The sequence below is a fragment of the Rana temporaria genome, chromosome 2, assembly GCF_905171775.1.
Source record: "Rana temporaria chromosome 2, aRanTem1.1, whole genome shotgun sequence".
Taxonomy (NCBI): domain Eukaryota; kingdom Metazoa; phylum Chordata; class Amphibia; order Anura; family Ranidae; genus Rana; species Rana temporaria.
In genome coordinates this window covers 118,049,309-118,065,877 of record NC_053490.1, presented here as the reverse complement: position 1 = coordinate 118,065,877, position 16,569 = coordinate 118,049,309, and the positions used below count along the sequence as shown (strand labels likewise).

General features: G+C 41.4%; 1 protein-coding gene across 2 annotated transcripts in view; it reads right to left on the bottom strand.

The window, feature by feature from the left end:
• Positions 1-16,569, bottom strand: part of BIN2 (bridging integrator 2) — a 58,286-nt gene that overhangs the window by 16,618 nt on the left and 25,099 nt on the right. For both annotated transcript variants that reach the window (XM_040340835.1, XM_040340834.1), the window contains exons 5-7: positions 11,260-11,355; positions 9,649-9,756; positions 5,514-5,599 (exon numbers count right to left, since the gene is read on the bottom strand). In XM_040340835.1, coding sequence (XP_040196769.1) covers positions 5,514-5,599; positions 9,649-9,756; positions 11,260-11,355 — 290 coding nt within the window. The remainder of the gene's footprint in view (positions 1-5,513; positions 5,600-9,648; positions 9,757-11,259; positions 11,356-16,569) is intronic.

The following is a 16,569-nucleotide window of genomic DNA, read 5'->3' as shown; positions in this document are numbered from 1 at the left end:
CTCTTCTAAGCACTTGGTCTAGTAGCTTTGTCCTGCCCCGTTCCTCTGTTATCAGCCTAATAACTTTTGACAAGCTCTCCGAAGCCCAGAGATAGACCTGTGTGTAGGAGGAGGTTACTAGATTAGCAGCCAGCTAAACAATTTACAGGCAGGCTCTGCATGTGTGGGGAGGGGGTGTGTGCCTTTCCTCCAATCAGCTTTCTCACAGTGTCTAGCAATGATCTCCTCCTACAGATGAAGGAGAAAGTGAAAAATCTAACAGGAGGTGCACTTGATGGACTTGTGTCTTTTTTCAGCCTCACCAACTGTGTGTGCACTTTCTAAACAGTAGGTAAAGGTGAAGACAGCAGATATATATGTACAACTTATATTGGGAGATTTGATTAATCTCTTCACTGGGTATATGTGAGGGTTTACATCCACTTTAACATATGAATATATGCTGTAACTAATTGCAAATAATCAGTTTAAACCTAATGCACGAATATGTTTATATTGTGTTCTTAGTCACAGTGGTTCCTGTCATTTAGAACTGAATGGTGACCATATTACATGGAGCAAACTGTCAAAACTATAGTGTATTTGTGTACGGTTGTGGTTGACATCACAGTAAAAATAAATGATTTAACAAAAAACATAATTCATATACATTTATGTATCATTATTTAATTATGTAATTAAATAAACCTATGCATGCACTAATTATTAAAGTATGCATAGTCTGGCAAGGATATTAATACAGAAACATATAAATATAACCAGCTGACAAAACTCAATTCAAACATATTAAACAAAATGGTTTGACTTTTTTAACCACTAGATGTCAGCAGCAGTTTAGTTTAAAAGCAAACGTTTGTTCTATAATGCACTAAAAAGTGTGCAGAGAATGTGTAACTCACCCAGTAAATTAAAAGAAATACATTGATAATTAAATCAATTAAAGTGAATTCATTCTAGTGCAAAATAAATACAAATAATTAAATCAATTACAGTGCATCAATTTCAGTGCTGATTAAATATCAACATAAGATAAAACATAAAGTGCAAAAGTGCTCTAACATCACTGTTTAGCACTCAAAAGTCCCATTAAATAGCTAGATTCACAGACCTCGCGGCAACTTTAAGGCGGCGTAGCGTATCGTATTTACGCTACGCCGCCTTAAGTCAGAGAGGCAAGTACTGTATTCTCAAAGTACTTGCCTCCTAACTTACGGCGGCGTAGCGTAAATGCGGCGGGCGCAAGCGCGCCTAATTCAAATTCGGCTGAGGGGCGTGTTTTATGATAAATAGGCTTTACCCAACGTGATTGACGGTTTTTTTAAACTGCGCATGCGCCGTGCGCCTACATTTCCCAGTGTGCATTGCAGCTAAGTCCGCCGCACAGGCCTATTGATTTCGACGTGGACGTAAACGACGTAAATCCCTATTCACGGACAACTTACGCAAACGACGTAAAAATTTCGAATTTCGAAGCTGGAACGGCGGCCATACTTTAACATTACTATTCCAACTATTTGTTGGAATAACTTTAGGCCTGATAAAGCTTTACGTAAACAGCGTATCTGTACTGCGTCGGCCGGGCGTACCTTCGTGAATAGGCGTATCTACTGATTTACATATTCTACGCAGACCGCAATGGAAGCGCCACCTAGCGGCCAGCCTAAATATTGCAACCTAAGATAGGACGGCGCAAGCTCTCGTATCTTAGATATGTTTAAGCGTATCTCTGTTTGAGAATACACTTAAACATAGGTCGGCGCAGATTCTGAGTTAGGTCGGCGTATCTACTGATACGCCGACCTAACTCTACCTGAATCTAGCTAAAAGAGTCCATAAAAAGTGCAAATTTCTGTGATAAGTATGACTCTCAACAATCAGTTTTCTGAATAGAAATGTATTCAGTTGAACATCAGCACCACATCCCGAAGTAAAGTATGCACACATACTGGGGGCATACAAGTGAGCGCTCAGAGATAAACTGTATATCTAATTTCTGGTGAGTGCATGAGGGTGGAGGAATGCCAATGTGGAGAGAGGATTAGATCCACTTGATCGATTGATCCACTTGCTTTTTTAATATTCGAACGTATATTAAGTATGTCTATTTCTCTTACAGCATCACTACTTACCCATCTGCCCTTCATGGAAAAAAAAAAAAACACTGAAGAAGCCGACAAGGCGAAATGCGTTGGTTTGTGGTTATCTCCTTGGTTTCATTTCACCAGACTGATTCAATTTTGGATATTATTGTTATATCTGATCAGTTACTTTAGGGTATAACTGAGGTTGATTGATCCACTTGCTTTTTTTATATATGAACGTAGATTAAGTATGTCTATTTCTCTTACAGTATCTCTACTTACCCATCTGCCCTTCATAAAAAAAAAAAAACACTGAAGAAGCCGACAAGGCGAAATGCGTTGGGTTGTGATTATCTCCTTGGTTTCATTTCCCCAGACTGATTCAATTTTGGATATTGTTGTTATATCTCATCAGTTACTGTAGGGTATATACCCTTGGAGAAAGGGGGGAATGTATGGGGCCTTGTGGTATGATGCTGGTACATGATGTTTTTATGTTGTGTCTTATGTTTTGAGACGATTTTTAATTATTCTAATAAAAGTATGTTATACAATGAAACCTCGGATTGCGAGCAACGCAGTTAACGAGCGTTTCGTAATAAGAGCTTTAATAAGAGTTTTTTGGAAAATCCTGACTCGGTTTGCAAGTGTTGTCTCGCAAAATGAGCAGAATTTAAGCCACAGCAGTGTGCAGTACCACGTTTGGCCTGAGGTGTGGGGGCGCCGGAGCTGAGCGAAACCGAGCGGAGTCATTCGGAAATACTCGGAAAGACTCAGAAATACTCAGTTCCAGAACCTTTCTGAGGTTTTCTGAGCTGTTCCCGGGCCTTTCCGAGTGTTTCTGAGGCTCTCCGGCACCCCCACCTGTGGCCACATGTGGTATTGCATGCCATAGAAGTCAATGCGGAACAAATTATTTAAAGCGGAGTTCCGGCCACAATTTCACTTTTTATATATAAATACCCCTGTAATACACAAGCTTAATGTATTCTAGTAAAGTTAAGTCTGTAAACTAAGGTCCGTTTTGTTAGGTTGTTACAGCATTTAGACACTTTATAAAATAGAAATTGACTGGGGCCATCTTAAGTGTGGGCATCATGAACCCAGACTATATGACTTCCTGGATTTCAGCCTTGCAGATCTCGCACATGCTCAGTGCTGCACAAGCAGTGTAATAGGTTTCAGATCAGGTTTCAGCACCTGTACTGTCCAAGTCACATGATTCTTCGAGACTGGGGAGTGCAGAGACTCCGGGAAAGTTACACCCACTACATTCCCAGGAGTCTGTGCGGTGTAGGTTAGGAAGCTTAAGCACCTAGGTGCAGGAAGTGGGAAGATTAACTATTCTGCCTAGCAACAACACTTTGAAGGCATCTAAAAAAAATATTTTTTTTCTTAAAGGACTAATGACATTTTTTTAAAACTACTGATGTAATGTTATATTTATGGGTGGAACTCCACTTTAAATTATTTTCATTTCCATTGACTTCTATGGGGAAACTTGCTTTGATATGCGAGTGCTTTGGATTACGAGCATTCTCCTGGAATGGATTATGCTCGTAATTCAAGGTTCCACTGTAATTTTAAATGGTATACAACTAGTGGGGGGAGGTTTTCAGCACCTTCAAAGTCCCAACTTTGTTATTCGTTTTTGTGCATAAGTAATCACCCACTGTGCAAATAGATAAAGTGTTGGTGTTCATCCACCCTTATGCACTCACCAGAAATTAGACATACAGTTTATCTCTGAGCGCTCAAGTTTTTTTCAGTTAAACGTTTCTATAAAGTGTTTTTTTTTTGCTAAATGTAAATAAAATCAGGTAAGGCAAAGTTTTCAAAAGAGAAACTTCTGCGTCTGATTGTATTGCAGATAACCACTTCAGCTCCTGTACCTTTATACCCCTAATGGGCCAGAGCAATTTTTATAATTCTGCTTTGTTTATTTGGTGACATTTGGTAATACATACATTGTTTTTGGGAGACAAACTAAACTTTCTTTTGACAAAATTATTGTGCAAAAAACTATTTGAGATTCTATGTAATCTATACACAAAAAAAAAAAAAAAAAAAATGTTTTACATTTTGACCAGTGTTAGTTTAAATAAAATGTTTTACTGTAAATAAAAATAATATGTTTTATTCTATAATTTGCTCCATATAAATGACACTAAAATCATGTTTCTGGTACAAAGCATGGCAAAGTTTTTTTGCAAATTAATAAAAGTTTTATGCTTTTTTTTTACATTCCTTGTAATAGGAATAAAAAGAACAGTGTAAAAATAAAATTAAATTAAATGTAAAAATAAATAAGAAAAATATATATATTTAAACGTGCCCTGTCCCATTGAGCTTGCGTGCAGAAGCGAACGCATACGTGAGCAGCGCCGCATATGAAAACGGTGTTCAAACCACACATGTAAGGTATCGCCGTGATTATTAGAGCGAGAGCAATAATTCTAGCCCAAGACCTTTTCTAACTCAAAACATGCAACTTGCATAATTTTTTAAACATCAGATTTTCTAGGGTGTTAGAACCTAAGTAATTTTCTAGCAAAAAAAAAAAAGTTTTTAACTTGTAAACACCAAGGGGCAGATCCACAAAGAAATTACGCCGGCGTATCTATTGATACGCCGGCGTAATTTCAAAATTCCTGCGTCGTATCTTTGTTTTGAATCCTCAAAACAAGATACGACGGCATCTCGGCTAGATCCGACAGGCGGCCGCTAGGTGGCGTTTCCGTCGAAATCCGCGTCGAGTATGCAAATTAGCTATTTACGGCGATCCACGAACGTACGCCGGCCCGGCGCATTTTTTTCCATCGTTTGCGTTCGGCTTTTTCCGGCGTATAGTTAAAAATGCTATATGGTAGCGTACTCAATGTTAAGTATGGCCGTCCTTCCCGCGTACAATTTTGAATTTTTTGCGTCGTTTGCGTAAGTCGTTCGCGAATAGGATTTTGCGTAGAATGACGTCACCGTCATAAGCATTGGCTGGTTCCGGTTTAATTTCGAGCATGTGCACTGGGATACCCCCAGGGAGGCGCATGCGCAGTTAAAAAAGAACTTTGTTTACGTCGGGTCACGACGTATTAACATAAAACACGCCCCCATCACAGCCATTTGAATTCCGTGCCCTTATGCCGCGAGAGATACACTACGCCGCCGTAACTTACGGCGCGGATTTGTTGTGGATTCAAACTAAAAAAGGTAAGTTACGGCGGCGAAGCGTATTTGCGCCCGGTGCAGATGTATGTGGATCTTCCCCCAAATCTCAGAAAGAGGTTTGGGGCTGAAGTGGTTAAAGTGTATGTATGAACATAAAATAAGTATAGTGTTCAGCCACATGTACAGTTATACTCTAAAAATGCTAAAGACAGGAACTTTGAAGGTAGTAATAGAGACACTGGCATCCATGCTTAGGATCCTGTATACCTGTTATATAAAACTGGCAACTCCTCTCTCAATTCTTTGTTCAAGTCTTCAAAGATCATCTGAGCTTTATTAAACTCTTCTTCTGCCTGATAAAAGAAGACGACATAATAAGGAATGAAAGTGATTGTAAAGGGTAGATTTTTATTTTTAAAATAACAAACTTGTTATACTTACCTGCTTAGTCCAAGGGTTTTGCACAGAGCAGCCCCAATCCTCCTTTTCTGGGGGGCCCCGGCGGCGCTCCTGGCTCCTCTCCTTCATCGGGCTCCTCCACATTCCATGAGGGCGTGCTCCCGAGTCTCGCTGCTGTGTTCATTGACACAGACACGGGTAATTGGCCCTGCCCCTTCTCCTGTGTCACTGGATTTGATTGACAGAAGCGGGACTCCTGCTGCTATCAATCTATCCAATGAGGACAGAGACAGCGGCTGGAGCAACTGTGCTCGTGCACATCGCTTGAATGGATGGACTTAGGTAAGAAAAAGGGGGGCTCTGGGGGCAGCTGCAACACAGAAGGTTTTTATCCCCTTAATGCATAGAATGCATTAAGGTGAAAAATCTGGAGACTTTATATTTCCTTTAATTGCCCTGAGCGTTAGAATTTTTGCTATATGTAACTGTATTCAATCATTTAAGAGAAAAGTCCAAGAGAAATGAAGGATACACTGCAGCCAGACTCCCAACTACAGCTAGAATTTCTTTAAACCACTTCATGCTAAATCACATACCTGTACGTCATTTGTTAGAAGTGCTTGTACCGGGGTGATGCCTGCAGCTTCACCCCGGTACCATTTTTTAGAGCTAGCGGTTGGCTCTCTCATGGTAACAACTGATGCGACTAATAAGCTGCTCTGTCGTTATCATAAAGGAGCGGGAGGGGGCATCCCCCCTCTCCCGACACCTTCCACCTCTCTGCCTGGGTCTCCCGTCTCACCGGGAGACTGAAGCGACCATCTGCCACTTCTGCCAGCTGTGTTGAGTCCCGAACGAAGACGGAAACGGCTTTAATGGGGTCTCTGATGTAAAAAAACACAGAAGCGATATAACAACGCCACTTCCGGCTTACTCGGCTGCCAATGGCGCAGATTTTTTTTTAAATTTCAGTATTCCAAAAGGCCAATTTTGGCGTTTTGAATACTTTGAATTGCAAAGGAGGGATTTGGGTTCTTTTAGACCCCTAATCCTTCCATAAAGAGTACCTGTCACTCCATATTACTGTCACAAGGGATGTTTACATTCCTTGTGACAGCAAAAAAAGTGATCAGACTTTTTTTTAAAAGGGACAATGTTAAATAAAAAAAAATAAGAAAAAAAAATGACAATTTTAAAGCACCACTGTCCCTACGAGCTTGCGGACCAAATGAAAACGCATATGCATATCACGCCCGCAAATGTAAACGGAGTTCAAATCACACATGTGAAGTATCGCCACGATCTTTAGAGTGAGAGCAATAATTCTAGCAAAATAACTCCTCTGTAACTTTAAACAGGTAACCGTTAAATCTTTTTAACTTCGCCTATGGAGACTTTTCAGTACCGTAGTTTTTCGCCATTCCACAAGTGCAATTTTAAAGTGTGAGGCCTCGTACACACGACTGAGTTTCTCGGCAAAAACCAGCAAGAAACTTGCTGGGATTTTTTTTTTGCCAAGGAAACCGGTCGTGTGTACATTTTTCGACGAGGGAACTGTCGAGGATCCCGTCGAGCCAAAAAGAGAGCATGTCTTCTTTTTCCTCGACGGGAATGGAGAAACTTGCCTTGTCGAGTTCCTCGACAGCCTAACAAGGAACTCGACGAGGAAAACGATGTGTTTCGCCCATCGAGTTCCTCGGTCGTGTGTACGAGGCTTAACATGTTAGGTATCTATTTGCTCGGCGTAACATCATCTTTCACAATATGCAAAAAAATTGAGCTAACTTTACTGTTTTTTTTTTTAAGTGTCTTATTTCCCCAAAAATTGCGTTTGGAAGAGCGCTGCACAAATACTGTGTGACATTAAATATTGTAACAACCGCCATGTTATTCTCTAGGTTCTTTGCGGTTCCGGCACATCTGAGGGCCATACCTCGAGGCGGTGTCCCCCTACATGCCGGGAGCAGGGCATGATCGGGCTACAGCGGCTTTGATTAAGGACCTCGCTGTATAGTTTCATTCATTGGAATCACAACGTTTGTTCGCAACTTGGAGAACTTCAATACAGCTCACACCTCAGTTTATGGATGCGGTAAGACTGTTCTAATTATTATTTCTTAAAAGCAACAAGTTCGCTGACTACAGAGTTTTTTCCATCATCATTTCCATTGAGGAATGGCATTTCATCCTAGCAGCTGTCCCGATCCCCTTCATGGCAATGAATAAGGAGTGAGACTACATAGGAACATGACCAGCATGGTCTATCAATTATTCTTCAGCTGAAGATCTTTTTGCAGTCTTAATGTCATCTTGATACCCCCTTTTTTTCGTTGTTGATAGGTCTGGACATTTTGAAATACAGGGCATCACTCACCAAATTGGTGGGCCCCACACACGTTTTCCGTGCCAGCCGACATTTGTAGCATATACAAGTTTATCAACCAGATTTATTTAGGGTAACTTATTTCACCTGTTTGCTCCCCCCCCCCCCCGCAGTGTCACCTCTGTGGTCTGTTCACCATTTATTAGGTTTATCTTTACTCAATCTCTTGTACATCTATTTATAAATCGATTGGGGTGTGTCTTCCCCTAGTGAACCACCACAGAAGTGATACTCATGTGTCCGGACTGTCTGAGTTTCATTGTTGTATGTTTGTCATTGTTTTTTGTTTGTTTGTCTGACACTAGCTATACCGCCTATGCGGCAGCATACTGTTCTACTTAATAGCTCTGCCACATTTTCTATTTCTATTTTGATCAGTTTTATCATGTTTTGTAGTAAATCAGCAATTAATAAATTATAATATATTTTTTTGCACACCCTGAGTATAGTCCCTGCTTTGCCAACAGTAGCCTCTTACCTAGGGGCAGCCTTTGTTCCTATAGGGCTGTCATCTAGGTTTCTTTATATTTATTTAGTAAGTAGTCACCCCTAGTCCTTCTTTGAATATTTAATATTTTATCTCAAAGTTAAAATTATTGTAAATTGTCATAATAAAAAAAAAAATACTAGCTGCACTTGTAGTTTGAAGGTTACATAAACATATTTTAATATGTGTTGAGCTGATTAAATACAGATTGCCAGAAGAGAAGAGTCTCAAGCCTCATACACACGATTGGATTTTCTGCAGACAAAGCATAGGACTTTTGTCCGAAGGGCGCTGGCCATGAACTTTTCTTGCATACAAACGGCAAACAATTGTCAGTCAACATACACAAAACTACGTGTTTTTTCAGCTCTTTAGCGCCACCCTTTGGGCAACTTCTGCTAATGTTGTGTTATGGATAGCATTGCTTTTGAGCATGCATGTTTTTAGTTTGGATTTTTGTCCAATGGCCTTGTGTACACATTATCAGAAAATCCGACAAGATACATTTGTTGTCGGAAAATTTTAAAACATGCTATCCCACATTTGTTGGCAGAAAATCGGACAACAATTGTCCGATGGAGCATACAAATGGCCCGGATTTTCCAACAACAGCCCGTCATCACACAATTCCCATCAGAAAATCTGATCGTGTGTAGGAGGCTTTATTTGGTGTGATTTAGATGTGGTTGGCAGCCCGTTAAAATGAATAAACTGAGCTATTGCAATCAGGGCCGGACTTACCATTGGGCTTGACTGGGCTCAAGCCCCTGGGGCCCCGCCCAATAGGGGGCCCTGGGAGGAGGAAGCAGGAAGAGCCATGCCACTGCTGATGAAGAGGTAAGAAGTCCCCTTCACCCCCCCGCTCAAGAACTACGGTCGGCGGTCCCCCCTCAACAACTTTGATCAATCGGCGACCCCCCCTGCTGAACAACCTCAACCCCCCCCCTCCAGGGGGCCCCTCAATCAACAATCAAGCCCAGGGGCCCCCACCACCCTAAATCCTGCCCTGATTGCAATGCATAGTACTGAGCATAAAAACGTACCACAATCCACATGCACTGGCACATCACACAGATGTGAGCATAGAACGTTGGTTTTCTTTGAAATATACAGTATGAAGGATTTACATTTACCTTTGTAATTTTTGCCTCGTCTTTCTTCTTTGCATTTTGTAGAGCTTCTAAGTGGTGTCTTGCACTGTCGTAATCCACCAGTTTTCTCCCTCTCTTTGCTATTCTTTCCTAGAATGTGACGTCATATAGTTAGAATCTAATGTACAGTATACATAATTATCCACTGTTTATTTTTGACTTACCAATGGCCTTGCTGTCCCGGTCTTAGACCCCCCATACACACTATTAGATTTTCTGCAGATTTTTGTCTTCAGATTTAACAAAACCATGTAGTACAAGGGCCTGCCTGATTGCATACAAATTAAAACCCTTAAGGTTTGACCTCATATTATGTGTTTTTTGTAAAACTGAACATAAAAATCTGCAGAAAATCTAATAGTGTGTAAGGGGTCTGAGCGAGCAGGAGCTGGATATTTATCCCTGGAACCTGTAAGTTTGCAATTTGTCAGCATACTTTGTTTAATCCCAAAGCAGCACCCCTCTACTAGGGCCACCTCTTTTACACAGAACATTATTGTTTTACTGGTTCTAACTTGGCTTTTGTTTCTTGGTAAAGAAAATATGTTTTTATCTGCACATGGCAAAGTCAGTTTTTTGCCAGAGGTGCAGGGGGCTGTGTAATGTAAAGGGGTCCAGAGGTGCCGGGTGCCGTGTAATGTAAAAGGGTCCAGAGGTGCGGTGCTATGTAATGTAAAGAGGTCCAGGGTGCTATGTAATGTAAAGGGGTCCAGGGTGCTGTGTAATATAAAGGGGTCCAGAGGTGCAACGTGCTGTGTAATGTAAAGGGGTCCAGAGGTGCAGGGTGCTGTGTAATGTAAAGAGGTCCAGAGGTACAAGGTGGTGTGTAATGTAAAGAGGTCCAGAGGTACAAGGTGCTGGAACCCCACATCTCATCATTAACCACTGCGAAGCACCCCCACCGTGCCCCCCCTCGGGCTGCTCAGTCTAAAATGCCCGGGCCTATTTTTTGTCCCAGTCTGGGCCTGCTTACAGACCATTTTAACCTACAGGTAAACCTAGATTAAGGCTTACCTGTAGGTGCAACAAATATCTACTAAACCTACACGGTTTAGGAAATATTTGCAAAAGAAAGGCACCAATGACAACGGCGCGTAGGTGCACTGCTTCTAACGGCGATCATGCCGTTAGTGGCGGCACCCACGCGCATGTGTGGGAGTGATGTCATCACGGCTCCGGCCATTCACAGCGCCAGAGCCACGATATGCGGAAGTCACTCGTGGAGAGATGGCGCTGACGGAGGAGGGCAAAGAGCACCGCTGCGGGGGCTTCGATCTCAGGTAAGTACTTCATAATGAGCTAGTATGCTATGCATACTAGCTTATTATGCCTTTGTCTTTTGCAGGGTGTTTTTTTAAAAAAAAAAGAGAGTTTACTTCCTCTTTAATAAGCACAGCTTTCAGACATGCTTTTCTGTGGATTGTTGTTTTAGTAAATGTGATTTAGAAAAGAAAAAGCCTTGTAATCCCATCTTCATATAAATATAGATATACATCCCTAATGTTTTCAAAATGGAGTTATATATTATGCATAGATGGTATATTGGAAAATGTTTTTTTTTTTAAATAAAAACATAAACTATTATTATGATACCTTCGCTTCAGAGAACTGTGCCATATAATTCTCCATTGTATGCACTGCCTGGTCAAATAACTTCTCCTCGTAATCACTCCACAGAAGATCATTATTCTGAAAGAATCAAATGATATCAACAAAGGAAACAAGCTAGATAAAAAAATCTGCTACAACAAATGATAATTTACCGCAATTGATAAGTATTCCAGCTGATAATGTATTTCATAGCAATCTGATAACAATTAAAAAGACATTTAAAGCAGTGTTCCGGCCCCAAAAAATTAAATAAACTTGAAGCAGATACTTCAGGTGCCAGATTCATAACTTAAACCATAACTATTTTTAATCCTTATGCTGCTAGCATTAGTAAATAGATAGGAAGGTATTCCATATTTATTTGTTTTTAACTTTTTATTTAAAATTTCTTCAGTTACTTCCTGATTTCCTGGCCTAGGTAAAGGATGACATACATCCCAGGAGTGGATGCAGGGGAGGAGTGTTTCATCTAAGCACACCCTCCTGTCTGCATGCATGAGCTAAAGGCAGATGGATCCCATGAAGTAAATGCTTTATGAACTTGTGTACAAGTGAGTCTTGAGTTAAGTGACTTGATTTCTGACCTCCCTTAAATACCTGATAATGAATTTAGCCCTCCAGCAGGACCTGGTTTAACAACCTGCTTGAAGGAGGTTAAAGGGTTTGTAAAGGATTTTTTTTATCTTAATAGCTTCCTTTACCTTAATGCAGTGCTGTTTTCATGGCCTCATTGTTCGTTTTTGCTCTCAAGTTGCTGTAATTCTTCTCTGATCTCCACACTTCCTGGTTGTCTGTTTCCTGATAACCACAGTACTGGGAGCTTTCTCTCTGTGGTCGCTAATCAAGGAGGTGTGATCACTGTGTGTCTAAAACCCCTCAGCACCAATCAGTTTCGTTTTAAAAACCATCACTGCCCTGTATTGGCTCTGTGGCTCTGTACAGCAGAGGCAGGAAACAACATGCAAAAACGAAACTAGAAACTACAGGTACATTATATGATTGATTTTTTTCTATTTTTAATCATTTTTTAATAGGAATCAGTTAACTATTATGGGGCAGATCCTCGTACCTTTGCGCCGGGCGCAGCGTATCTAAGATATGCTATGCCGCCGTAACTTATCTTTTTTTTTTTTAATCCACAAAGAATCCGCGCTGTAAGTTACGGCGGCGTAGTGTATCTCTCGCGGCGTAAGGGCGCGGAATTCAAATGGCTGTGATGGGGGTGTGTTTTATGTTAATACGTCGTGACCCGATATAAACAACTTTTTTTTTTGTACTGCGCATGCCCCGTCCGTGGGGGTATCCCAGTGCGCATGCTCGAAATTAAACCGGAACCAGCCAATGCTTGTGACGATAACGTCATTCTACACAAATTCCTATTCACGAACGACTTACGCAAACGACATAAAAAATTCAAAATTGTACGCGGGAACGACGGCCATACTTAACATTGGGTACGCCTCATAATAGCAGCTTTAACTAAACGCCGGAAAAAGCCAAACGCAAACAACGTAAAAAAATGCGCCGGCCGGACGTACGTTCGTGGATCGCTGTAAATAGCTCATTTGTATACTCAACGCGGATTTCGACGGAAACGCCACCTAGCGGCCGCCGAAAACTTGCATCTAAGATCTGAAGGCGTACGAAGACGTACGCCTGTCGGATCTAGCCTAGATGCCGTCGTATCTTGTTTTGAGGATTCAAAACAAAGATACGACGCAGGAAATTTCAAATTACGCCGGCGTAATACCTTTGTGGATCTGCCCCTATGTCTCTATAACCTGTAAACAGTCATTTTTTTATTTACAACTTCTTTAAACGTTTTTGTGTATTGTGCCAGCCACTAGGGGGAGCTGTCTGATTAAAACTATACAGTAAACCTTGCAGTTGTTCCAAGGACAATTTATCATTCACAGGTGACTTGTGTTCTATTTAGGAGTTTACAGATAATAAAATAACATGGGAACATAAACAGCTGACTTGTATAATGTTGTTTCTGTGTATTTAAGGATTGTTATGAACACTCAGAGAAAAATACTAGGTCGAATAATACTAATTCATAATAACATTCTTTATTACTGTCTTTATAGAAGTCCTTGGAGCAAGCATACTCAACCATTGTTAGCTCAAAGATAAGTAATCATGATCACATCAAACACTTTTTTAAACAGCAATGCAGTGTATAAAGGTATACTACAGTAAAATACAAACACATTTGCATTACAATTTAGGAAATATAGCCGATAAAACTGCCTGATCAGTGATCTTAATGTAGGATGATCGGTGAGTGAGTGAGTGAATAAGTGAGAAACTTATATAGCGCAAACAAATGCGAACTTAATCGCCTCAAGGCGCTGGCATCCAGAGTTGTACAGGTCTTTCAGAAGAGGTGGGTCTTCAGTTTTTTCCTAAAAACCCGATGGTTTTCTTCCAAGCGGATGGTCGTGGGTAGAGCATTCCAGAGCGGTGGTCCTTGGACCGAAAATCTACGTTCTCCCCAAATCTCTGTAGCGAGATTTGGGGATTTGGAGAAGGTTTTGGTTGGTTGATCGGAGCACGCGCTGGGTGATGTAGGGTTTTATTTTCTCACTTAAATATTGAGGAGCTTTACCCTGTGTACATTTGTGGGTGAGGCAGAGAGTCTTGAATGTCATCCGGTCCTGTACGGGCAGCCAGTGGAGGGACCTCAAGGCCGGGGAGATTGGTTCCCATGGCTTTTTACCTGTTACCAGTCTGGCTGCAGAGCAGATGATGAGAACCGCTGACAACTGATCCTATTTGTGCATCCATCGTCATGTCTGCGTCAAAGATGACTCAGAGACTTTTGACTTTATTGCTTGGCGCGATGGTTTGTCCGAGGATGGTGGGTGGTGTCCATGTGGTCCTGGAAATGGATTTCCTATTTGCGTGAAGGGTGAGTAGCTCTGTTTTGGATCCATTGAGTTTGAGGCAGTCCTTGCTGGTCAGATTGGTCATAGTTGATAAGAGGCTAATAAGAGGCTATAAATCTCCCCTCCTCCCTTTCCCTTCTTTCCACTACTTGATTGGACAGCTCAGCCGAGGAGAGGGGAGATGGGGGGTAAGCAATGATAAGGCACAACTGAGACTTGGGGGTGGTGGGGGGGGGGTGATGGAGCTTCAATGTTCTGCCTTCTCTTGTCTACTGTCTGTTCCCCATTGTAAACTGCCCCTTCTGTACAGCCTCTCTCCATTAACTTCTATACAAGCAGCATGCGCATAGATGGATTGAAATTCGGCCGGTCTGAACGTGCCAAATTTATAGCCATCTATGGCCGGCTTAATGGCGGTTGCACTATCCAAGAAAGGGCGGGAGCTTAAGGGACTTGGCGCCAACCATCAGCCAATTAGAAGCCCCCGTACATACACATGCATAAATAAAAAGTGGTCAGGGTCAGATTTCATCCAGTTACAATTGTGACTTTGGAGCAGCCAGAGGAGCAATTTATGTAAGGCTGTAACCTTGTAATAAATCTGTCTCATGTTGCACCTCAATGCTTCATGTTGCACCCTGACTATTTTTAAAGCAGGGTCGGTATACAGTGGAAATATGTCATATCTTTATTAACAAATTTGTCTTTGAACTTTGGAAACTGTGGAGTCTCAGCGGTGGCCATACAAAGGAATAGAGACTCACATTTGTGCCCAGGTACCTAAAAGGGAAAGGAGGCACCAAAAAACTAGATTGGTCTTACAAATTTTTCTTCTAAAAAAAATAACATAATTATATATTAGGAATTTAAGATGCAAACAGCAGAGTTCTTCCTCTAACATTGTACCAATGCAGTATCTTCTTCCAAGTAACCAAGGGCCAGATTCACAGCCAGCGGGCGCAACGTAACTTTTCTGATTTAAGTTACACCGCCGCAAATTACACAAGTTAGTGCCCGATCCACAAAGCACTTACCTGGAAATTTGCGGCGGTGTATCCTAAATCAGTCCAGCGCAAGGCGGGCCAATTCAAATGGGGCGAGTCCCATTTAAATTAGGCGCGCTCCCGCGCCGGACGTACTGCGCATGCTCCCGACGCGATTTTTTCGACGTGCTTTGCGCGAAGTTACGATGCGCCGAGGTTTTGTGAATCGCGACGGGTAAAAAAAAGTTGCGTTGGTAAAAAAAGAGTTGCGCCGGGAAATTAAAAAAAAAAAAAATTTGACAGTGACGCGGGAAAGACGGGTACACTTTTACATGGTGTACTAACTTTACACTTTGTAAAAGGTACCCTATCTTTGCGACGGCAAACTAACACTTACGGCGACTTAACAAAGGGAAAAAGCTTTGTGGATCTCCGTAAGTGCTAATTTGCATACCCGACGCTGGATTACGACGAGAAATGCCCCCAGCGGCGGCCGCGGTACTGCATCCTAAGATCCGACAGTGTAAAACAATTACACATGTCGGATCTTAGGGATATCTATGCGTAACTGATTCTATGAATCAGCCGCATTGATAGAAACAGGGATACGACGGCGTATCAGCAGATACGCCTGCGTATCCCTTTTGTGAATCTGGCCCCGAATTCCCATTTAACCTATCACTGTCACTTCCACCCAACCAACTGCTTATCCTTCCCAGCACTGTATGTACACTTCTTCTTTTAGTCTACTTCTAGTCCCAATCAGATTTAAAGTGGATGTAAACTCAACATTTTTTTTTTTTTTATGTCACAATGTAGAGTATAAGATTTCCTATCATCTGTGCCCAGTCTTGCCACACAGAGTTAATCCAGCTCTGAGTAATCCTCTTTTATTGTTCAGTGAAAATTAACAGACTTCCAGATAAAACCCTGTCTAAATAAAAAGTCTGTTCCTCTCTCCTTGCTTTGAGTGACAGGTTATTTGCATATCTATATTTTTAAAAAAACGTTTTTTTTTTCTCAGTTTAGGCCAATATGTATTCTACATATCTTTGGTAAAAAAAAAAAAATCGCAATAAGCGTATAGTGATTGGTTTGCGCAAAAGTTATAGTGGCTACAAAATAGAGGATAGATTTCTGACATTTTTTTTTATTATTATTTTTTTTACTAGTAATACAGCGATCTGCGAATTTTGTCAGGACTGCGATATTATGGCGGACACATCGGACACTTTTGACACATTTTTGGGACCATTCACATTAATACAGTGAACAGTGCTATAAAAATGCACCGATTACTGTATAAATGTGACTGGCAGGGAAGGGGTTAACACTAGGGGGCGAGGAAGGGGTTAAATGTGTATCCTGGGAGTGATTCTTACTGTGGGGGGAGGGGACTGACTGGGGGAGGTGACCGA